The sequence below is a fragment of the Schistocerca gregaria genome, chromosome 2 (assembly GCF_023897955.1).
Source record: "Schistocerca gregaria isolate iqSchGreg1 chromosome 2, iqSchGreg1.2, whole genome shotgun sequence".
Classification (NCBI taxonomy): domain Eukaryota; kingdom Metazoa; phylum Arthropoda; class Insecta; order Orthoptera; family Acrididae; genus Schistocerca; species Schistocerca gregaria.
Window position 1 is genome coordinate 372,539,001 of NC_064921.1, and position 26,156 is coordinate 372,565,156.

Genomic DNA, 26,156 nt, shown 5'->3' on the forward strand with positions numbered 1-26,156 from the left:
TCAGCTCTCTCGCACATTCGTGTGTCGAACAAACATCGTGCTCTCCTTTGTATATGTTCAATATCCCCGGTGAGTCCTATTTGGTATGGGACCCTCACAATTTTCCAATATTCTAGGATGGGTAGTATGAGTGTTTTGCATGCAATCTCTTTTGTAGAAAGGAATGTAAGTAAAGCACTGAAAAGGGAAGGATAAGGGTAGCAGAACGTGTGTTTAGATATCAGGGAAGAATTCCCATGCTACTAATGGGAACTGTGCAAGGTAGAAAGTGTAGGAGAAAAAAGAGCCAACAAATAACTGAGAATGTTGTGTGTAAGTCCTACTCTGAGACGAAGAGGTTGGCACAGGAGAAGAAGTTGAGGCATGTCGCATCAAACAAGTTGTGATACCACGCTCACCAGAGGTAACGCCATTTAATTAATAAAATGTAATTAGAATAATGAAAGCATGGGAAGCCTTTGAAGGCAGAGGGAAATTTGAATTTATTAATGATTTCTTCATTTTTGTCATTAACTTTATGTGAGATGCAAGAGAAGACGAGAGATACTATTAGGCTCCTGTAGAAGTTCGTATAGTTTTATTCTATATTTTTTTTTTTTTTTTTTTGCATGTTGGTATTTCGGTTGGTATGGGATTATTTATCAACTGCCATTTTATATTTTTAGTTCATTGTTGCTATTTGAGTTACATATTATCATTTTGTCAATTGGAAGTACTCAGTGGAGCTATGGACGCTATAAAATCGAGTGTCAAGTGGAAAAATCGGAACGTTTCGATGTATTCTTCTCTCTGCGTTCAGTAGAGGGGTGACATAAGTGGAGGGAGCCAGCAACATTTACGCCATGTATCAGGATAGTGCCAGTGGGCAGAGAACGGCAAGAAAACGGCCGACTTCCTGGTTTTAAAGCAGATCGTTGTCCCATTAGTGACTCTTTACGTTCAGGAAGACCATCAGGTTTCGATGAAAATCATTCCAACGTATTAAGCCGCAATGGTCCACTTCGGTGTACTCGAAAATTGGCAGATGTGATGAACTGTGATCATTCCATCATCATGCAACATTTATTTGCATGATGCTCTAACCCAAAATCACAAAAATCAGCAGGTGGCCATAAGTGCATCTCTGCTTGGTCGTCATCAACTGACTCATCACTGACCGTTTCTATCCTATGTCATTACTGGTGACGAGAAGTAGTGTCTTTATGCTAACATAAAGAAAATAAAGGGACAGCTGAGCCCGAAAAAAGCAACAACAGAGAGTAAAATGCACTTATAGTGTCTCCGGCTGTTCCGATGCGTGCTGTTGTTGACAGTTTGTTGTCGTTGGTCATAGCCAATCGGATCATGGTATAAGAAAGCCACTCAGTCACTCAATCTAATAATGCTTTTTCCTGAGAACTTCACGATTTCCGTGGTTACGGTTAGGCTGGAACCTAATAGGATAAATTAAAATGCCGCTAGTGAAACGAGCAACAATGAAATTTATAATACTGATTGTCACAAATATTTGCCTGATTTTTAAGAAAACTTCAAAAACTTACGAGGCTGAGTTAATAAGATGGTGGTTTCAGTGTCTCATGTGTTCTACATAGTCTCCCTCTGCCCCCCTTCCCTTCCATTTGAATACAAGGCACAGAATGTTAACACAAGCAATTCTCAGAAAAGTCCTTTTGTGTGATGTTTTTCAACTCGCTCATTTACCCTTCAAGTAAGTTGTTGAATTTTGTAATACGTTCTTCCCGATAACAGCAAATTTTTTTCAGAAAACATCATCCGCCTTTTTTATTTCAATCAAGTCACAGCGGGTGTCCATCGTCGATATTTTTCATCGTGAGTGAAGGTATACGGGACAAATTCTGCACATACTTTTCTCTTCTTAGAAACACTCTGGAGAATGTCTGAACACTTGGTTTAGAGATGTGTCTGACACAGTTGTTTCTGGCACAGTAACGTTGACATATGACGGTCGCACGACCACTACTTAACATTGCCTATTCAGAACTGACTGATCAAATGAGTTGCTACAGTTCTTTGTCTAAGTTTCCACCATGGTTACTGTGATGACGTCACTTGTATGTCACAAATAAAATCAGTCTCTGAGGTTTCTGGACCGACGGTGTATGTCACGACTACCGAGGTAGTGGTTCAGTTGGGACCTAACAGCACAGCTTAAATAGAAACAAAAATGCAGCTACCTTCATTCAACAAACACAGAAAATTACGAAGGAGTAACGTGACTGGCTACCCACATTGACTCATAATTCGTCGTGCTCACTTTCTATCACTCATCACAGGAACACTTACCGAGAGCAGTACGCAACGGAAAAGCCGCAGACCCTGTAACTGCACTTCCGCCCAGATGGAAGGCTGATGACCCGCAACGGCTCATATGAGATGTGATCAAAAACTAAGGGGAATATTTTAATTCTGCCAGCCTTATATACCCGATTTTCAATTTTTTATCTAGCATTTTCAGCTTTTTTGAGTATTTAGTTTATTGTTGGCAATCGAAAACGCTACATACGTTTTCGAGTGCTCGGCGAATTTTTGCTTTCGGAAAAGATGGATAAAATAATTTGCATTAAGTTTTCCTTGAAAATGGAATAAAGTGCAGCGCTGCATTCGAAATGTGGACAGTCGCTTTTGGCGAATCTACTATGAAGAAGACAAGAGTTTACGAGGGTCGAGATGACGTTGAAGTCGACGACAGCGCTGGACGATCTGGCACACCAGTTAAGGACGACATGTGAAAGAAGTAAAGAAAATGGTTCTCGAAAACCGTAGAATCACCATGAGAGACGCTGCTGACGATGTTCTCATATCTTTTGGTTCAAGCCAAGCAATTTTTTCGGATCTGCGATCTGAAGTTTTCCCGGCGTATTCGGCGTTCCACCAAAGAACGGAGACGAACGGTGGAGGGGGGAACGGCTAGTATATACAGGGTGTTACAAAATGGTACGGCCAAACTTTCAGGAAACATCCCTCACACACAAACAAAGAAAAGATGTGATGTGGACATGTGTCCGGAAACGCTTAATTTCCATGTTAGAGCTCATTTTAGTTTCGTCAGTATGTACTGTACTTCCTCGATTCACCACCAGTTGGCCCAATTGAAGGAAGGTAATGTTGACTTCGGTGCTTGTGTTGACATGCGACTCATTGCTATACAGTACTAGCATCAAGCACATCAATACGTAGCATCAACAGGTTAGTGTTCATCACGAACGTGGTTTTGCAGTCAGTGCAATGTTTACAAATGCGGAGTTGGCAGATGCCCATTTGATGTATGGATTAGCAAGGGGCCAGAACGAAGGTGTCCCGACAGGAAGACGTTCGAAGCAATTGTCGGCGTCTTAGGGGGCACGAAACGTTCCAGCCTATGACTCGCGACTGGGGAAGATCTAGAACGACGAGGACACGTGCAATGGACGAGGCAATTCTTCGTGCAGTTGACGATAACCCTAATGTCAGCATCAGAGAAGTTGCTGCTGTACAAGGTAACGTTGACCACGTCACTGTATGGAGAGTGCTACGGGAGAACCATTTGTTTCCGTACCATGTACAGCGTGTGCAGGCACTATCAGCAGCTGATTGGCCTCCACGGGTACACTTCTGCGAATGGTTCATCCAACAATGTGTCAATCCTCATTTCAGTGCAAATGTTCTCTTTACGGATGAGCTTTCATTCCAACGAGATCAAATTGTAAATTTTCACAACATGTGTGGGCTGACGAGAATCCGCACGCAATTGTGCAATCACGTCATCAACACAGATTTTATGTGAACATTTGGGCAGGCATTGTTGGTGATGTCTTGTTTTGGCCCCATGTTCTTCCACCTACACTCAATGGAGCACTTTATCATGATTTCATACGGGATACTCTACCTGTGCTGCTAGAACATGTGCATTTACAAGTACGACACAACATGTGGTTCATGCACGATGGAGCTCCTGCACATTTCAGTCGAAGTGTTCGTATGCTTCTCAACAACAGATTCGGTGACCGATGGATTGGTAGAGGCGGACCAATTCCACGGTCTCCACGCTCACCTGACCTCAACCCTCTTGACTTTCATTTATGGGGGCATTTGAAAGCTCTTCGTGCTCCTATTGTGGACGGCTGTGATACAATACGCCATTCTCCAGGGCTGCATCAGCGCATCAGTGATTCCATACGACGGAGGGTGGATGCATGTATCCTCGATAACAGAGGACATTTTGAACATTTCCTGTAACAAAGTCTTTGAAGTCACGCTGTTACGTTCTGTTGCTGTCTGTTTCCATTCCATGATTAATGTGATTTGAAGAGAAGTAATAAAATGAGCTCTAACATGGAAAGTAAGCGTTTCAGGACACATGTTCACATAACATATTTTCTTTCTTTGTGAGTGAGGAATGTTTCCTGAAAGTTTGGCCATACATTTTTGTAACACCCTATACAGGGCGCCGAGAGGAACAGCACAGCATTCGTCAGGAACCACCTGGAGATGGCAGCGTGTACGTCTGCCTAAATATTGTGGAGAAATCACGACGCCACCCGGTCGGATACCCGAGAACTGTTCAAAGTTTTTCGGGTCTTATGGACATTAAACATGATCCGAAATTGTTGAATTTCGACCGAAAATGACGTCGCGTAGACATCGCTCAGGAATTGCTGAATGAATTCGACAACGATTCAGAATTTCTAAGGTAGGTTATAACAGGTGACGAAACATGGATACACGGGTATGACTTGAAAACCAAGGTCCAATCGTCCGAATGGAAAGTGCCTGAAGAGTCAAAACCGAAAAAAATTCGACAAGTTCGATCGCATGTGAAGGTTCACGAGTTCCTCCCTTATGGTCATCCAGCAAATAAGGAATAACATCTGGAAGCGTGAGTGAAGCAATCTGAAGAAAACGGCCAGAATTGTGGCAAAACCAACTGTGGAAATTGCATCACGATAATACTCCAGCCCACACATCAATGCTTGTTCGTAATCACGAAAAACAAAACTGTTAAGAGCCACCGTATTCGCCAGACACGACCCCCTGTGGCTTTTTTTCTATTCCCGCGGCTGAAAATAACCATGAAAGGACGTTGTTTTGCCACCGTAGACGAGATAAAAACAGAATCGCGGAAGAAGCTGAACACTGTAGGGAAAAATGAGTTCCAGAAGCGCTTACGTGATTGGAAAAAGCGCTGTCACAAGTGTATTATATCTGAGAGTGATTGCTTTGAAGGGGTCAAAGATGATGTTGACTGATCAGTATAGATTCTTTGAGAAAACCAAAACTTCTCGTTACTTCGTATTGATCCGAAAAAGAAAAGAAGGAGCAGAGTTGTTAGGTACTGACCTGTGACTCCGACGGGTGGAGGCTGTACGTGCTGTTGCTGCTGCTCTTGGAAGAGGTCCTTGACGCGCGTGTGGGGTACGCCGCGCGGGTCGTGCAGGTAGAAGGGATCGCTGCCGGCCGAGCTGGAGCTGCAGGTGCTGGCGCGACTACTGGCGGGCGCGGGGGCGGCGGCGGCGGCGGCGTGGGCGGGGGCGGGGGCGGCCACCAGCGGGCTCACGTACAGCCCGTCCTGCTGCGGTGGCGGCGCCGGCGCCGTCACCCCGACCGACGACGAGGAGGCGGCGCTGCCCCCGCTGCCCGTGCTGCCGCCGCTGGGCGAGCGGTGCGGGGGCGCGCCGGAGGCGGCGCCGGGAGGGTGCAGGTAGAACGGCTCGCGGGTCCCGCAGTCCGAGCACGCGCACTGCAAGACAAAGTGCTGAGGGTCCCTCTGGCCTAAGGGTAGGCTACAAGAAAAAAGAATTACCTAGCAGCTATTCTTAAGTCTACACCTTCTCCCTCTGTCTCTACACGCACAAATTAAAACTCCATGCCCCAGTTTCTTGGTGTATGTTTCGGTCAGTCTCAGAAACTGCTACAGGGATTCGCATACGTTTCTCATTAACAGATGAAAGGTTTCTGTACACCTATGTATAAAACAAAAACGTAAATGTTACTTTGTACAAAATCTTGTGTCTCCCCACATTGCTTTGAAATTTTTGACACAACGTTGTATTCGAATATTGTATATCTACTGGAATTAGATTACGAAATGAGACACTTAAAGTACTAAAGGAGTTTTGCTATTTTGGGAGCAAAATAACTGATGATGGTCGAAGTAGAGAAGATATAAAATGTAGACTGGCAATGGCAAGGAAAGCGTTTCTGAAGAAGAGAAATTTGTTAACTTCGAGTAGATTTAAGTGTCAGGAAGTGGTTTCTGAAAGTATTTGTATGGAGTGTAGCTATGTATGGAAGTGAAACATTGACGATAAATAGTTTGGACAAGAACAGAATGGAAGCTTTCGAAATGTGGTGCTACAGAAGAATCCTGAAGATAAGGTGGATAGATCACATAACTAATGAGGAGGTGTTCAATAGAATTGGGGAGAAGAGGAGTTTGTGACTAGAAGAAGGGATCGGTTGGTAGGACATGTTCTGAGGCATTAAGAGATCATCAATTTAGTATTGGAGGGCAGCGTGGAGGGTAAAAATCGTAGAGGGAGGCCTGGAGATGAATACACTAAGCAGATTCAGAAGGATGTAGGCTGCAGTACGTACTGGGAGAGTTGCATCAAATCAGTCTCAGAACCGAAGACCACAACAACAACAGCGTATATACTGGAGCGTCATACTGTATACTATTATCCGGAAAAATCTCATATTTATTTGTTTAAAATCTTAAATCTTCGAAAGTTCTTCACCGATTCCTTTCAAATTTTCGACACAACACTTATTCTAATGCGGGCGTGTTTTTATACATCCACGGAAGCGCCATATGGAATATAAATATACATTATATATAGATAATATATACAAATAATGTAAATGTATAATATATCGTTATACACTGTTTGGTGCCTCGGTCGGTATAGAAAACACGCTTGCATTCGAATGTAATATTGTGCTAAAATTTCAAAGGAATCAGTGAAGAACTTTCGATGATTTATGATTTTGAACAAACGAATATGAGGTTTTTGCTAATAAGTGGGGTAGATAACATGCAGCGATGCAGCGCACCTGGTTAGTAGACCCTGCTATTCCGGTGGAATCCCATCGTCCCAAGGTCAGCGAATACTTAAGGATGCCTTGCGTCGTTGGGAAGCCTCAGCGAACATTTGGTCTCAAACAACAGTTTTTCACCATGTCGTGATCTATCACCTCTAGAAATTTGTCGCAAAGATTTTGAAACATCCTCTATATATCTGCCTCATCGTAAGTGAAATATATGCTGAAACACATGAAACTTACGCAACACAAGTCATTTTATCAGCTGAAATGCTCAGGATACGCTGGCGGAACATGAAGATCCGTTGCAGTAACAAGAACGAAACGGTGTAAGAGAGGGGGCCAGAAAATGGTAGGGAAGTTGGACGAAACAGCATGTGCATATAAACAAATCCTAAACTAACTACTCTCAAGTGTCCACTGACAGTGACAGAAAAGCACCTGTACGAACAAAAGATGAAATACGCGGAACAGCCACTAGGCCAGAAACGACATCAGGGGGCGAGGAGTGAGACGCGAAGAAGACACATGACCGAAAACTGTATTCAACGGAGGTGCTCAAGTTGCTATGTTCATGTGGAGCCACTCTTACAGATCAAATGCGAATGTATATATAAGGGGTAGTTTGAAAATAAGATTGGTTACAGATGAGATTATAGAATCCACACTAAACCGGTACAGCCACGTCTTGCACAGACCAGATAACGACGTCATGAATTAAAGTCACGAGAGGGAAACGGACTGTTAAGCGCGAACTGATGTGGACTAACAAACAATAGACAGCAAACTCTCTGTCTGTGGATCCCATAGAATACAATTCCGTCCCTGGAGCTGCCCGCCGGCTCGCCTTGTCGGAGCCGCTGGAGACAGCAGTTGCCTTGTGGTTTAAACGATGAGCCCATGTTGGTCACGTCGAGGACCCCGGCTACACAGTTGTATTTGGCCTACTGTAAGCACCTTGTTGCTAGCTTCCACTCGTCCGCTCTTATAACCCAGCAGTTTTCTGACCTTGGGAACGCCGAACAAAGCCATGCAAGAAGGGAGTTCCCCCCTCCGGCAAACTAGAAATAACAAAAGTCAATTCTGCTCACATTAAACACCGTACAGACGCCCACTGTTATGTATCCCAAAGGAGACACAAGAAGGGAAGCAAGAACACATCAGACAGTTACGTGATGCTCTCGGAAGCGCATTACGCATTGGTGTCCTCGTCAGGAGCAGGTTGAAAAGACAGGAACTAGCTTATAAATTTACATGTCTTTCCGAAAAGACGTCATTCATCTTCGCGTCTCAAATTTCCGCAGTAATCACTTACAGCTATATATCCATCGTAGAACTTGAATTTTTTGTGAAAAATGTGCTTCTTGTATAGTTGCTTACGCTCAAGACAGAAAATACGAAATTGCTGAACTTCAGAGTTGGTCCTTCTGATTTCCCTTCCTTTTCAATCAGCCGAGTCCACTACTGATGTCCCCACCACTTTAATTTTCTGTATTAACCCTACCGCAGGCAGGTTCTGGCAGCTGTCAACCCTTAAAGGTGACGTGCAAATACCTACCGGTCACAGCAATACCTTTGGCCACCTGCCTATCAGCTACCCAGTCTGAGTTGAAGAACATGCCTAACGGAGTCATGCGGATACCAAAGGTGTAAATGACTCATAAAGATTAGGAGTCCCCGTGTGGCAGGATTGTAGGGCGAGAAATAAGAAAATGTTGTGTGCATGGGCTTTTAACATACGCTGTCTCCTGATGTCTGCGCCTTTAGTGACTGACAGCTGAGCAGGTATTCTGTTGGCTGCGATGGAAGACGCTACAAAGAAATCTATATACTTCAATTAAAATGCTGTTAAGCGTTTGAGAATGATTACACATATTTTTGGCTGTTCTGTTATGATTCATTTTCTTACGAGCATACTTAAGCTCCGTAAATTCATCCAAACTTCTGAAATTACTGTAGCCGTCAAACACACTGTGTTGGAGCATAAACACCTGAACAGCACTCGAAAGCAGCAGAGCGTAAGCCAAGAATTTTATGATGAGATAAAGTTCGTTTTAACCCAAATCTTAATAAAGTTAACTTAGTAAAATGAAATACATCTGCCGAAGAATAGCAAAACTTTTCGATACGGTCGCCCTATTGGTTTTAATCGATTCCAGAAAGGGTTTCACTACAGATTTTTTCTCGTACTCTAGAAGGCTTATTAATACGAAATATCTGCTAGAGTTCCAGAGACTTAGTCCTTCTATTCCACTGCTTTGCTTGAAATCATTGTCTTTGATTTCACCATTGAATGAATCTACACTCCTGGAAATTGAAATAAGAACACCGTGAATTCATTGTCCCAGGAAGGGGAAACTATATTGACACATTCCTGGGATCAGATACATCACATGATCACACTGACAGAACCACAGGCACATAGACACAGGCAACAGAGCATGCACAATGTCGGCACTAGTACAGTGTATATCCACCTTTCGCAGCAATGCAGGCTGCTATTCTCCCATGGAGACGATCGTAGAGATGCTGGATGTAGTCCTGTGGAACGGCTTGCCATGCCATTTCCACCTGGCGCCTCAGTTGGACCAGCGTACGTGCTGGACGTGCAGACCTTGTGAGACGACGCTTCATCCAGTCCCAAACATGCTCAATGGTGGACAGATCCGGAGATCTTGCTGGCCAGGGTAGTTGACTTACACCTTCTAGAGCACGTTGGGTGGCACGGCATACAAGCGGACGTGCATTGTCCTGCTGGAACAGCAAGTTCCCTTGTCGGTCTAGGAATGGTAGAACGATGGGTTCGATGACGGTTTGGATGTACCGTGCACTATTCAGAGTCCCCTCGACGATCACCAGAGGTGTACGGCCAGTGTACTCGTAGGAGATCGCTCCCCACACCATGATGCCGGGTGTTGGCCCTGTGTGCATCGGTCGTATGCAGTCCTGATTGTGGCTCTCACCTGCACGGCGCCAAACACGCATACGACCATCATTGGCACCAAGGCAGAAGCGACTCTCATCGCTGAAGACGACACGTCTCCATTCGTCCCTCCATTCACGCCTGTCGCGACACCACTGGAGGCGGGCTGCACGATGTTGGGGCGTGAGCGGAAGACGGCCTAACGGTGTGCGGGACCGTAGGCCAGCTTCATGGAGACGGTTGCGAATGGTCCTCGCCGATACCCCAGGAGCAACAGTGTCCCTAATTTGCTGGGAAGTGGCGGTGCGGTCCCCTGCGGCACTGCGTAGGATCCTACGGTCTTGGCGTGCATCCGTGCGTCGGTGCGGTCCGGTCCCAGGTCGACGGGCACGTGCACCTTCCGCCGACCACTGGCGACAACATCGATGTACTGTGGAGACCTCACGCCCCACGTGTTGAGCAATTCGGCGGTACGTCCACCCGGCCTCCCGCATGCCCACTATACGCCCTCGCTCAAAGTCCGTCAACTGCATATACGGTTCACGTCCACGCTGTCGCGGCGTGCTACCTGTGTTAAAGACTTCGATGGAGCTTCGTATGCCACGGCAAACTGGCTGACACTGACGGCGGCGGTGCACAAATGCTGCGCAGCTAGCGCCATTCGACGGCCAACACCGCGGTTCCTGGTGTGTCCGCAGTGCCGTGCGTGTGATCATTGCTTGTACAGCCCTCTCGCAGTGTCCGGAGCAAGTATGGTGGGTCTGACACACCGGTGTCAATGTGTTCTTTTTTCCATTTCCAGGAGTGTATACTCTAGGATGTCCTTGCAGTATAAAAATTAGGAAAAATAAGTTACCTATGTCGTAGCACAAATAATACTTTTAGGAGCATTATTTCGTAAGTGTTAAAAGTTCCGAGCGAAATGTGCTTACGGGAACACCTTCGACTACACGCTGTTTTCTTCTGTCGTTGATGTGTGTGTAGATGTAAACATATGTTTTGTACACAGAAGAAATGTGGAAATTTAATTACTGACCAGAAAAAAACTTTAAAATTATTAATAATGCTTACGAATTGGGGCTTGATAGATTGAGAATTTTCTTTGAACAGCTGCGGGCGTGTTAAATTAAAATGTATTCCAGAACAGAGACGTACAGGCGCCAAGCTGTCTTCGGCGCTCAACTTGTCAAACTCGTTTCCGTCGAGCTGAGAAGAGCAAACTCGTCCTCTCCTCAGCCTTTCTTAGAAGAAGGAAGGGCACCCAGCCGAGGCAGAGCGCCGTTTAATTTTTATCGGTACCAGTTCTGAAGGATAGCTGTTGTGCTGAAACGTGTAGGTGCAAATTGAAGCAACTTTCACCACATTTCATGTCCCAGAGAGACTACAGCGGGTGAATACGTTTGGTTTTTGCTCACCACATCTAACCACATTTCCTCACTTCAGGTTCGACGTCCCGCACACGTCGAGGCTATTAACGTCGATTAAATTAGCTTACATGCAATTTAATAACAAGAAACGACGTATGCCGCTTTCCAGTAATACGTGTAGACCTTATCGAAAAGTAAATTACTTTAAATATTTAAAAAAGAACCCGTAAAGTAAGAAAAAAACGCTTTCTACTGAGCCAAGCATCCCATCCTCTAAGGCCACAGTAGACTACGTCACGTATGATTGTCCTTAGTTGTTTCGTATCATGATAACTATTTGAATATTAAACAGTAAGTTATAAATATGTTAATAAATTCTGGCGTTACTACTTAGGAAATTGCCTGGATCCTGCCAAGGTCAGTAGATAGTTTCAAATACCAGATGTAAGTATTGAGGCTTTAAACGTCTAATATCCTACGCGTCTTGATTTAAGCAGAAGGAGAAGGCAAGCCGGTTGAGGCCGGGGTCATTTAGAGTCGCGTAACTTCACAGATTTAGCAGCTGTTAAACATTTGTGGACAGAGCTCAGGCATTGGTTACTTAATTTAACCGTGAGTTATACTGCGCCACTTGCAAAATCAAATTCAGTCAAAAGATGTCAGAGTTCAGGCAATAAATTTTAAATTATGATAAACAATTACGTGTCTTTCAGTGTACTTCTGCAAAAATTGTATCGAGTTACTGGCAGTGTTTATTGAATTATTCGTTTGTTACTTTTTTCTGTTACTTTCCGATTATCAAGTAATGCTAGTCTGGGTTGCTGAGTCTAGTAAATTTTTACAAAAAAGCAGGAAATTTCGTTGAGCGGTATGAATGTGGATATGGTAAGATTCATTTTTAACGATTTCGTTCTAATTTTCAATATATGTAATGCTCTCCCGGTTTATTTTGGCAGCTATCTTAATTGATCAGTACCACATGTTTCCTAAAACTCATGAAGCATAAAGCAGTGATAAAATGTTTTTTGTTCAAAAGATTGACTCGACATATGACCTACTTGAGAGATGCTGATGAGATGTTCCAACACTCCAGATCATTTTCTACTGGATAAATGAACAAATTTCACATGTAGTACGATCCAGATGATTAAATGAAGCCTCTTTTTGAGAATTTGCAAATGAAATTCACATTAGCCTATATAAAATATTACATTAAAATTTATTGCACTGTCAAGATGCAAGGCATCTACTCTGAATGGACACACAAGACGTTCAATAAAACTCCACGTACACGAAATCTGACTGCATGATGCGTGTAACATTTGTTGGCTACTGGCGACAAATGTTATTAGAAACAAATGTTTGAATGTTGCAACATAATGCGCTCAAGTTGCGAAATAAATTCGAAGAGGAGGCCTGACCATTACGTAAACTCTGAGCACATCTTACCTCGCTGTTTTACCGGGTCGCTCCCTAATAAAGCAGTGGCGTAAGACATGCTAATGGTTGAAACATAACCCTATGGACTTCGTTCATTATTATTCGAATAAAGACGAAACGAGATCTACCGTTAAAGCACTGATATAAAATTACAGCCAACCGATTCTAAAAGTACACCTATGGAAGCAAAAACATTTTTGGCCATCGAAAAATAATGAAGTGTAAATCTGTGATCGATTCTTGACAAGCAACGGTATTTGGCCGATCCATCGTGACTTGAAGCAGAAGTGACCACAACTAAAGCGAGAAAAAGGTCCTCTTATACAAGAACCCTGAGCATGGTGACATATCGAGTGTTTCGATATCAAAAGTACATGAGGTAGGCTGTGAGGTAGTCACCCACGTTTTCTCTGCCCCAAAGTTGGCTCTGTGTGCGTAGCTTTTGTTTAGGAGTATAAGCTCAAAAAATACCTCGGAGGGGAAAAATCGTTGTCGGATGAGGACTTCATCGGCACAGTAAACAACATCTACATATTGATGCACATTCCTTGCTTAAAAAATAAATAAATAAAGGAAATCTTGCTTGAAGAAATAGGTATAGTATGGCAAGATTTTTTAAAGTTTTAACTTTAATTTAATTTTATTTTATTTTTTGGAACAATATATTTTATTCTACTTGTAGTGCAACATCTTATCTTACTTCTAAAAGTATCATCTCAGTGTAAAAAATTATATATCGTTTGAAATCAAGAACTAGCACCTCTCAAAGCATGCAATGAGTTATTGCGTGATTTACAATCGCAGTTCGACATCCAAGCTATGTATCCAAATTGCCAGGAAGCTTCATGGAACTTTTATTCCGATACGAAGTGAAATTTTTTTTATTCCTCAGTCCGCTTCAGCACGTCGAACGTTGTGAGGCGTACATATCTAATGTCATCTCCACAGTAGAAGAAACATGGCTTCATAAACATAGTTAATTGCATTGTTAACCGTGATCTCACATCATCAATAAATTTGTCTGCAGCCTGAAAATGCAGGATACAACATATCTCAGAGGAAAACTACAAGCGCTTAGAACAAGAAGCGTTGCTGAAATAAACACTATTGGCCGATGGTCATCTAATTCAGATATCAGATACAGCTCGATCATGTTAATGTAATCTGCAGCATTAACTTCCTTCGGCAAAAAAGACGCAATGTTGCAATCAATCATAAGATAACGTATTATCTACGCTCTGTCACCCATCACTTCTCGTGCGGCGCTTGGCTGTGTGAAGCGAGATGCAGACGTCAGGTTTGCAAAGTGCTTCATGCTCATGGAAAGATCACTTATCGAAAATGCCCCTCTCTTTTGGGAAATGTTCTGTTCCTCTACGTGTCGGAAGGATATCGTCAGCCATTTCTGTTTTGATCTATTCTCTGGTATAATTCATTGTATTAATTATGGGGCGGTTGAAGATGTTCTCGAAGAGGAATTAGACGAGGAATTCGCAGTTCGTATAAAATCCTTCGATAGAACTTCAATGATGAAACCTGGAAAACAGATCGGTTACATTTAGTGGCTTCACTACTTACCGTAAATCCTCTGCGGTTCATTAATTACCTTCGCTGGCTACTGACACGATTTCCCTCTACCAACACACACTTTTCTGCAGAGAATGTCTGTAACGGGGTACATGTAGCCTCAAGATGCTGTATGAGAAACCGCCTGTATAACTAAGGAGAGGAACTTTGTCTCTGGCGGACAGAGTAGCGTCAAATCTAAAGTATTGCATCAGGCTGGGAGGAACAAGGCAGTAGTTATTTATTTCTAGGCGGCCAGTATGATAAGGGAATGAAGGTTTCCGCGGCGTTACAAAGCAATAAAAGCTTCTCTGGTTTCTTGGGCAGTATGGTGTTTGACTTCCACTCTACCTGTCCCCTTGGAGTGGTTGCGGAACTCATTTACTGGCGATCGAAAGGGCGGATCCTTAACTGTATTGAGTTCTGAAGTTTCAGTGATCTGGCAACCATAAGCCACTCCACATATTGCGCTTGAATTCAAGCTGATGCCATTATATTCAACATCAGTTACCTTATTAATTCATAATCCGCATCCAAACTTCGAAAAAGTCTCAACGCGAGGGATCCGAACTACTATGGGAAAATTTTAAGGGCTATTCTTTCTTGAAGAATATCAATCCTAAAGCATTAAAGGAAGAGGGGAGGGTGTGCTATTGCTACTTAACCATCGTAAATTTTACCTCTCCAAATTTTGTCCAGAGGAAGCATTATTTACGAATTATGCACTAGTTAAATACAATTGTTAGTTTTCCAGTGGTATGTTACATACAGAAAGTCCCATTTTAAACCCATACCAACGGTTTTAGTGCTCAAAATGTTATCGGAAGAGTATGTTCCGCACTAGTTAAAAATTATTATAATTATTATAGCTCCAAACTATTTTACACGAAAAATGAGTAGGGATCATGTCCGCTTTAAGAACTATCGTTACAACTGAAGCAAGATCTAGCTCAGTGTTCTGCACAAATTGCTCTTGAGCAGAGAGTATAAAAAATCGTGGTCAATCTTCGTCTGCTCTAAGGACTTTTCCCCCTTGGGGTTGTCGTAGGTTCTGTCACTGCTACTCAGGTTCAGTTCTTCAAGCAGATCACAAAAGTATGTTAATGTCAAAATCAAATTCCGTATCATCCACAGTATGTAATTTCAGTTGCACAAGATGAGATTAGAATTGAAAAGGGACAATGTAATATAAGCTAACCCTCTCCTAACTATGACTGCTTGACGTTTCACTTAAGATGCCACAATAACACAAATTCTACGAAATGAAACGAATGTGCCGACTATTAGAAAACATGCACAACGACTCTAAATGTTCGTAATTTTTGCGACAAGAGCACTAGTAATAGAAAACCACTAGAGTCAGACAACAAATAATTCGCCTGTTATAACACCAATGTTTGACATGAAGGTACTCAAGAGCACGCGTCGATCGTGTGTCCAGATTGGCGGGGAGAACGAAGAGATAGCAAATGAAATCGTAAATCTTACAAGGGTGTAGTAATCTAAGGCTATGGATAATGTCCACAAGAGAATAGAAACCATTCATGTCACTATTTCTCTATTAGGCTGAAAATGGTGCATTGAAACACCGAAACTGGTAGCCATGACACCACAAGGACATCCATAGGTGTTTCATTTTCTTACACAAGTGAACGGCCGAAGTCCCCCAGAAATACAGTCAGAAATGTGATCATACAAGAGCCTAGATAAATAGTGTCTCCCGCCACGCATGATGGCCTGATGACAGATTTCGCCTAATGTCATGCAGCCAATGTAACATAACTCTCTTGCGTTTCCTTCTTCATGACAGTTCTCGGCGAAGCTCTGCAGGGGCAATGAAGATGCTCCTACAGCGCTTTCGATGAGATGTAATTGATCACCCACAATGTAATTGACTCCCCGTGAGTTGCATCTCTGCTCACATGAACCGCTGGCTATGAAGATAACGTTTTAGCGCAGACAACGAGCTGTAGATCACAGCAGAAAATTGGTGGAAATCACAGGTAGCACCTTCTATGACGGGGGTATTGAAAAGCTGGTACAATGATACGACAAAGGTCTAAGTCGTAGCGACGAGTATATAGAGAAGTAGCTGGAAAAAAATGATTTGCACAGTGGTTTCATTTCGAGACCAAACAGACTTTTTTCCGAATAGCCCTCGTATAATCATTAACATTTAACAGATAACAATAAGTATATAATACTTGTCGACCCCTGTCAAGAAAAGATATCACGCATATAACACTTGCCAACCTGTGTCAGAAAAAGATAGCATGCTTATTACATTTGTCAATCCATGTCAGGAAAAGATAGCCCGCATATTATACTTAGCTTGTCACACGAAATTATACAGTTAGAAAAGGCTTGCGTGTTCAAATACAGATATATGTAAACAGGCAGAATAAGGAGCTGCGGTCGGCAATGCCTATATAAGTCAACAAGTGTATGGCGCATTTGTTGTATCGGTTACTGCCGATACAATGGCAGGTGTCAAGACTTAAGTGAGTCTGAACGTGGTCTTATAGGTCGGCAATGCCTATATAAGTCAACAAGTGTATGGCGCATTTGTTGTATCGGTTACTGCCGATACAATGGCAGGTGTCAAGACTTATAGTCAGCGCCCCAGCGATGGGACACAGCATCTCCAAGGTAGCCATAGCCATGAAGTGGCGATTTTCCCGTATGACCTTTTCACGAGTGTACCGTGAGTATTAGGATTCCGATGAAACATCAAATCTCCGACATCGCTGGGGCGGAAAAATATCCTGCAAGAACAGGACCAACGACGAGTGAAGAGAATCGTTTAACGTGACAGTAGTGCAGTCCTTCCGCAGATTGCTGCAGATTTCAGTTCTGGGCCTTCAACAAGTGTTAACGTGCGAACTGTTCCACGGAACATCATCGATATGGGCTTCCGGAGCCGGAGGCCCACTCGTGTATCCTTGATAACTGCAAGACACAAAGCTTAATGCCAGCATGCGCCCGTCAACACCTTGGACTGTTGTTGACTGGAAACATGTTGCCTGTAATGGTATAGGACATGTACAGTTGTAGTGATACGGGACCCCTGATTCGTCTAGATACAACTCTGATAGGTGACACGTACATAAGCATCCTATCTGATCACCTGCATCCATTAAAGTCTAGTGTGCATTTCGACGAGCTTGGAAAATTACAGCAGGACAATGCTGCACCCCACACGACCAGAACAGCTAAGCGTGGCTCCATGAACACTCTTCTGAGTTTAAAACTTCCTCTGTCCACCAAACTCTACAGACATAAACATTATTAAGCATCCAGAACGAGATTTTCACTCTGTAGCGGGCAAGTTCTTTTCCAAAGGCAAAGGTCCCGAGTTCTAGTCTCGGTCCGACACACAGTTTTAATCTGCCAGGAACTTTCATATCAGCGCACACTCCGCTGCAGAGTGAAAATCTCATTCTGGAAACATACTCTAGGCTGTGGCTAAGTCATGTCTCCGCAATATCCTTTCTTTCAGGAGTGCTAGTTCTGCAAAGTTCGCAGGAGAGCTTCTGTTAAGTTTGGAAGGTAGGAGACGAGGTACTGGCAGAAGTAAAGTTGTGACGACGGGGCGTGAGTCATGCTTGGGTAGCTCAGTTGGTAGAGCACTTGCCTGCGAAAGGCAAAGGTCCCGAATTCGAGTTTCCGTCCAGCACACAGTTTTAATCTGCCAGGGAGTTTCATTATTAAGCATATCTGGGATGCGTTGCAGCGTGTTGTTCAGAAGGGATCTCCACCCTTTCGTACTCTTACGGACTTACGGACAGCCCAGCAGTTTCCTCCAGCACTACTTCAGACATTAGCTTAGTCCATGCCACGTCGTGTGCGGTACTTTTGCGTGCTCGCGGGGCCTTACACGATGTTAGGTAGGTGTACCCGTTTCTTTGTCTCTTAACTGTACTATGTCTTGTTAATCTGCAGTCGCCTGGCGACGTTCGTATAGCACGAATCTGACTGTGCCTTAATTAATGCAACTAAAATAACAGCTGTGGTAGTTTTGTTACGATTCAAAACTAGAAAAATTGGAAGTGGAAATCCCATGATTGGTTCGGATGGGACGGGGGCAGGGGGTGGGAAGGGCGGAGGAATTTGGAGAGCCCTAAACTCCTTTGGTCTAAGACGCCGCCGTCTGTATTCCGGTTAGAAATCGATGCTAACAGAGACCGAGAGAGCACCCACACGAACATCTGTGTCACCGCCACGTGCAGAAAATTTCCGCTTCCTCGAGGCCGACGCCCACCATGCAACCAGAGAGCATATTTGCAAGCCGTGAGTATGGCCGAAAATGTCACCCACCGTTAGCGTCCGGGAAGTCAAGAGCCGCCCTCGCCAGGTAGCGGTGGGCGGCGGCCGCGCAGTCCACAGCCCCAGCCCGATCTGGACAGGGGTCAGGTCAACCAGGCACGAAACCTGCCGAGTCCGGTTTGCACGGCGTGTCCTTAAATTAACTGGGCAGAAGAAGCCTCAATACACGACCAGACGGATTAGTTCTGCATACAAGTGCTACTGGTGTGGTATTAGTCGCGTGTTATGATAATATGCAAAGAGCTTGACAGGTTAATGAGGTCGGCGGCCGCCGTTCAGGAGTATTTCCGTTCGACCGCCGTCTGTTCTGTAAGATGCTTGAAGAACGGCATTTGACGTTACTATACGGAGCATGCACTTTATTTTGCAAAAATACTTTTTTTTCTTCACAATTCTCTTGATCGCTTTGGAGTTGATCTATTTCGAGTGTATAATGATGCAGTATCTTGATTCGGATGCAACACTAAGTCGTCATATAGAGCTCATCCTGGTACCGATTTTAAGTCACCACCAAAGGAGCTGCATGATGACTTGATGTGTTACATTCGTAACAAGATACCAGTTCTGGTGATGAATCCCTAGACTCGAAACTGATTAACTGTCTTAAATCTACAAAATATAGGGAGGTTATAATTGAAGTGCAGCTACGGAGGTCCAGTGTGGGCGGCAACTAACGTATGACAATGTAAGTTGGTAGATATGCCAATGCGATACCGTTTTGTGATGAAAAAAAAAGTTCCAAATTTGTCTACCAGGAGCAGATTTGACGCTGTACAGCATCTCGTCGACATTTCCAGTGCTTATATTGAACAAACTGTGGCGGGTAATTATAAAATGAATTATGTCTTTCTCAATTGTTTAATATTTTCTGCCTACGTCCGGACCTCTTCCTTGCATTCACAGCGCCAGGTGATGGTCAAAATTGGAACAGTTTAATTTTTGTTTTTGCTGCGTAAATTGGTACCGCATTAACGCATTAGAATACATACCAGGTATCGCTGCTGTATAATAATTCCAACCCACACTGGGTCTCTGTGAGTAGCTGCGCTTTAATTTCAACCGTCCGGTACTATCAAGACAGGCTGCTTGCTACATTCCGTGTGGTAGGACAATCCCCGGTACCTCTTCGGATTTTTTTTGAGGTATAGAGGTCTGAAGAACAAAATCCTTAGAAAAATAGGGTTAAGCTATAGGGACAGACGAGGTATTTACAATACGTATAACAACCAAGAGGAAAGAATAAGAGTAGACCAAGGACGAAGTGTTCTGATTAGAAAGGGTGTAAGACGGGGATGTAGTCGTTTGCCCCTACAGTTTAATCCATACATCGAAGAAAAAATGACGGAAACAAAGGAAAGTTTCAAGAGTGGGACTAAAGTTCAAGGTGAAAGGATATCAGAGCTAAGATTCGTTGATGACATTACTATCCTCAGTGAAAGTGAGGAATTATAGGATCTGTTGAATGGAATGAACGTCTAATCTGTACCGAATATGGGCTGAGAGTAAATCGAAGAAACATGAAAGTAATGGTAAGTAGTAGGAATGAGAGCAACGAGAAACTTAACATCATAATTGGCGATTACGAAGTAGATAATGTAAAAGAATTCTCCTACCTATGAAGCAAAATAACCCATGACGCAGGGGGAAGGAGTACATAAAAAGCAGACTAGCAGTGGCAAAATGGGAACTCCTGGCCAAGAGACGTCTATTAGTACCAAACATAGGGCTTAATATGAGGAAGAAATTTCGGAGAATGTAAGTTTGCAACAGAGGATTGTGTGGTACTGAGACATGGACTGCGGGAAAACCGCAACAGAAAAGAATCGAAATATTTTAGATGTAGTGCTGCAGAAGTATGTTGATAATTAGGTGGACTGATAAGATAAGGAATGAGGTGCTTCTCCGATGAATCGACGAGGAAACGAACAATATGGTTCAAATGGCTCTGAGCACTATGGGACTTAACTTCTGAGGTCATCAGTCCCCTAGAACTATTTAAACCTAACTAACCTAAGGACATCACACACATCCATGCCCGAGGCAGGATTCGAACCTGCGACCGTAGTGGTCGCGCGGCTCCACACTGTAGCGCCTAGAACCGCTCGGCCACTTCGGCTGGCAGGAAACGAACACATGGAAAATATAGACAAGAAGGAGGGACAGGATGGTTAACCTCCATAGTATTAGAGGGAGCTGCAGAGGGTAAAAACTGTAGAAGAAGACAGAGATTGGGATACATCCAGTAGATAACTGAGAACGTAGGTTGCAGTGCTACTCTGAGAAAGGAATTTGTGGCGGGCTTCATCAAACTATTCAGAAGACGAATGACTCAAAAAAATTGGTATTATATATTTGTGGACAGACCTTAGACATTAGTCAGGATACATCTGCTGGCAGTAACGGCTGCAGGGGTCCCACGATCATAGTACGCAGTGGTTAGCCAGTCAGAACAGACGAAAGGCCAATCTGTGAGTGGTGTTTACGTTTACTCTCAATACATTTGTGATTAAAAAAGATACATGAAATTGGTAGCGCTGCCTACATTCGTTTGCCTTCACATCTACTTACGTACTCCAGAAGCCATCGCACTGTGCATGGCGGAGGGTATCTTCTTCCACTACCAGTCACTGCGTTTACTGTTCCACTCACAAATGGAGGGAAGGGGAAGCGACTTCCTACATATTTGCATACAAGCAGTGATTCCCCTTACCTTGTGTACGCGGTCGTTATGCCAGAGTTGTGTGGGTGGCAGAAGAATCGTTGTGCAGCCTGTCGCAAATGCCGGTTCTCAAAACTTTCTCAACAATGTTCGCGAAAAGAACGTCTTCTTCCCTCTAGGGATTCACATCTGATTTCACTAAGCATTTCTATAGTACTAATGTGTTGATTGAACCTATCGGTAACAACTCTAGCAACACGCTTATGAATTGCTTCATTGCCTTCCTTCCGTCAGACCTCGTGGGGATCCCAAACACTCGGCCGGTACTCAAGTTTGGGTCGTATATTCTAACGTGGTCTACCTTATAGATAACCTATATTTCCCTAGAATTCTCACAATAAAGTCAAGGCAACCATTCGACTTCCTTACATCCGATCTTACGTGCTCGTTCCATTTCATATCATTTTGCAACGTTACGCATTAATCCATGTGATTTTGTCGAACAACGCATCACTAATATTGCATTCGAACGATACGGCATTGTTTTTGATACTCAGCTGCATTAACTTACATGTTTCCACATTCAGAGCAACCTTCCAGACACCGCATCGAGCAGAAATTTTGCTCAATTCATTCTGCATTTTCCTAGTCACTCAACGATAACACATTCCTATACATTATGATTCCGTCGTAATCACAGATTGAAACTCTATTTGTCAGATCGTTTGTGTATCCTATATAGAGAACAAGACATTCACCCCTGTAGTCCTAGCAATACCCTTGTTTTTGATGAACACTCGCCGTCCGAGATAACGTAATGGGTTCAGTTACTTAAAAATTTCTTAAGCCACTCACATGTCTAAGAACCTATTCCGATACTCTCCGTCAAACTGTTTCCGAAAATCTAGGAATATGGAATATTCCAATCGCCTCCCATCAATGGTTCGCAGGATATCGTACGAGAAAAACGTAAGCCGATTTTCGCAAGAATGATGCGTTACGTACTTCACTGTTTCAACTAACTAATAAGAGAGGTTTATACATATCACAAAATAACTAATGATGGTCGAAGTACAGAGGATATAAAATGTAGACTGGCAATGACAAGGAAAGCGTTTCTGAAGAAGAGAAATTTGTTAAGATCGAATATATATTTAACTGTCAGGAAGTCGTTTCTGAAAGTATTTGTACGGAGTGTAGCCATGTATGGAAGTGAAACATGGACGATAAATAGTTTGGACAAGAAGAGAGTAGAAGCTTTCGAAATGTGGTGCTACAGAAGAATGCTGAAGATTAGATGGGTAGATCACATAACTAATGAAGAAGTATTGAATCGGATTGGGGAGAAGAGAAGTTTGTGGCACAATTTGACCAGAAGAAGAGATCGGTTGGTAGGACATGTTCTGAGGCATCAAGGGATCACCAATTTAGTATTGGAGGGCAGCGTGGAGGGTAAAAATCGTAGAGGGAGACCAAGAGATGAATACACTAAGCAGATTCAGAAGGATGTAGGTTGCAGTAAGTACTGGGAGACGAAGAAGCTTGCACAGGATAGAGTAGCATGGAGAGCTGCATCAAACCAGTCTCAGGACTGAAGACAACAACAACAACATAAAATTTTGTGACATCCAATTAAACAAATTTCCTTTTTCTGACGGACGCACGTCCAGGTCGTCCGCTCAAAACTCTGGCATCTCTCTCCCCACATCCACCACTGCTCGCGGCTCACCTCCAACTGCACAACGCTACGCGCTGTTCACTTCCAAACTGCCCAGCACTATAATAGCGAATATTCCAACAATGCCAACCAGCCACAGACTGCACACAGCCCAGTCAGAGATTTTCATACAGAGCGCTACGTGACGTTACCAACATAAAAACCTAGACAGCCTATGTACAATACTTGCTCTCTTTTTTTCATAATGAACAATGACTACCATGACACATAAGCTAATATGAAAATCAACGCTTAATGTTCTACCCGCATCTAGAAGCGCCCGCTACAGCCAGACGCGGCAGAATGAGTCCACTGGCCGGAACGTCACGTCGTGCACTGCTCCTTGTCACTGCTGATCGCCTCACCGGCCGCTTTCTTTCGTGCACGCTAGTATAGCCACTGTTGTCAAAGACCGTAAGGGCGTACTGTATGGAGGAACAGCAGTGTGGGTACTCACGCAGGGGTCTGGGTCGCGGCAGCACGCCGCAGGTCGCACCTTGCCGTTGGTGCGGGCCGTCGTCTCCTCGTGGTAGTCTGGCGTGGCGCCGTGCTGCACCAGGATGTTCAGGCACTGCAACCACACACACAGTCCACATCACTTCACGTGTCATACACAAGCGAAGCTACCACCGTCGACCGACTTGTTGTGACGACTGAAAATTTGTGTCAGGCTCGGACTCTAACAAAGTGTTCCCCTCCTTTTTCGCGAGCAACCGCCATAATCATTGGCCTATCTGAGCCCCCCCCCCCCCCACCCTCCCTCTCAGACCCGACTTAAGCTTGCGTTGCCATTGACTTTTCCACCTATGGTTTATGAACATTGCTACTAGAGATTCTCCTTCAGGACACCAGGACATCTGCAAAGGATTCGGTGGTGGATCTTGGCCTTTCCTGCTAGAAGGATAAGCTTGCGCTGCCATTAACTTTTCCACCTATGGTTTATGAACATTACTACCAGAGATTCTCCTACAGGACACCAGAACATGTGCAAAAGAATGTAAATAAGTTATACAGAACTGCAACCAACCACTTTTTTTAATAATTATGTTTTATTCCATGAACCGGTTTTCGAACTTTTTCAGGTTCATCTTCAGATGGTTTCAGGAAGTTACATCATTACTGGTAGTAGCATAATGCTGGGTGCTGGCTCTGTGGCAAAAAGATGGGTCACACTTTAATGTATCGCCATGACTATAGCTTATCTGTCGATATGGATGTAAATTTAGGTTTTACTTACTGCGACAGTATAGGCGGATTTTTCCGGTTAGTGTCCAGCTGTCGGCCTCCATTTCGATGTCCGGAAAAAGCCGCCTATACTGTCGCAGTAAGTAAAAACTAAATTTACATCCATATCGACAGATAAGCTATAGTCATGGCAATACATTAAAGTGTGACCCATCTTTCTGCCATAGAGCCAGCACCCAGCATTATGCTACTACCAGTAATGATGTAACTTCCTGAAACCATCTGAAGATGAACCTGAAAAGGTTCGAAAACCGGTTCATAGAATAAAGCATAATTATTCAAAAAAGTGACTAGTTGCAATTCTGTATAACTTATTTACATTCAATATACAGTCACGGATCTAAAATATCCGTAATGGATAAGCACAACTATAATGTGCAAAAGACTGGGTGGAGGATGTTGGCCTATCCTGCTCTAAGAGCTATACGTAAAACGAATTAAATTTACTGAAATTCAGTCCATGTTGCAGTACTGGTCTGGCAAAAATTTTCATTTGTCACAATGTACCCATTACACTGCCAGTTCAGCATTCTCAGTTGTTTTGTACTCATATCATTTGATGTCACTGCATCTTCACTAGTTACAGACCACTTCGATGCATTCATTTGACTTAACTCACTGCCTACTTTTATTAACTTATTAGTGCAAAAAGTGCCACACAAGAAGAAGTAAAGCACATATATCTGAAGTAAATTTCAACATACTGAAGGGGTACATCGGTGTGTATGACTATTTTAAAAAGTTTGAATACATACAACGTATATTTTACACACAAAATGTTTCTTATAGCAATAGAGTTATATTTTCCTACTGGAGGTTTTATTGTTCAGAAGTTCCTGCCTGGACACCAATACATTTTCATATATGGGTCAGTTTGCACTTTAGCCCCTCTTTACAGGGAATCATGCACTCTTTCAAATACACCTGGCTTCATTCGGATTGCTTAAATGCGGTGGTCACACTCCTCAGTAACGTCAGCACGTGGTCGATGTGTTGGACACACACAACAGTGTTACTTATAGTCCGTCTTGACTGCAAAATGTTTATTCATATGACCGGTTTCGGTTCCTCTAGAACCATCTTCAGATCTGATATTTCGGTTACCGAAGTAACCCGTCCAAACACAGCAACTTTAACATTATGTGACGCAGCATAAATATTTTGCGTCACAGCAGGTGGAAGTTGCTGTGTTTGGCCGGGTTACTCCTGTAACCGAAATATCAGATCTAAAGATGGTTCTAGAGGAACCAAAACCGGTCATAGGAATAAACATTTTGCAGTCAAGACGGACTATAAGTAACATTGTAAAATCACTGATTGCGGCTATCCTATCAGACATTGTCTGTTTTTGCAGACACACAACAGTGCCATATCCGGTAGCGTAGGGCACCCATTCACGGGCGTGAGTACGTTTAATTTGCGGCTATGGGGACAGTTAAGGTCAGTGGTGTTTGCCCAACCCATCGCCAACGTGCAAACGTTACAAGAGCGTGTGACTGGTACGTGTGTCGCAATCCGAATGTGTCAGGAAGTGTGGTAACCACATCCAGCACTGCCTACAGTGTCTACTTCTACCTAAGACATAGATGTGAATGAGAGGACAGATTGGTCCATATCTCAGTACGTGTTGGTTTCCAGACATGTCATTATAGACTCTTTGCTTCTAGTTTTGACCAATACTACCTCCTATAGGAATATCTAACAGTGCTTTTTTTAAAACACCCTGTTTGTAATGCTTACCTAATAAGAAATAGAAATTCTTATGCCTAATATATATTTTGACCAAAAGCACTATACATCTACAAATACACAACACTGTAATCCATTAAATAAACACCATATTAAAGTCCAGGTGATATGGGACCAGTACTT

General features: G+C 43.4%; 1 protein-coding gene across 6 annotated transcripts in view; it reads right to left on the minus strand.

The window, feature by feature from the left end:
* LOC126319852 (espin) overlaps positions 1-26,156 on the minus strand; it is a 569,186-nt gene that overhangs the window by 130,693 nt on the left and 412,337 nt on the right. For all 6 annotated transcript variants that reach the window (XM_049993564.1, XM_049993548.1, XM_049993541.1 and 3 more), the window contains 2 exons: positions 23,497-23,610; positions 5,338-5,737 (listed from right to left, as the gene is read on the minus strand). In XM_049993564.1, coding sequence (XP_049849521.1) covers positions 5,338-5,737; positions 23,497-23,610 — 514 coding nt within the window. The remainder of the gene's footprint in view (positions 1-5,337; positions 5,738-23,496; positions 23,611-26,156) is intronic.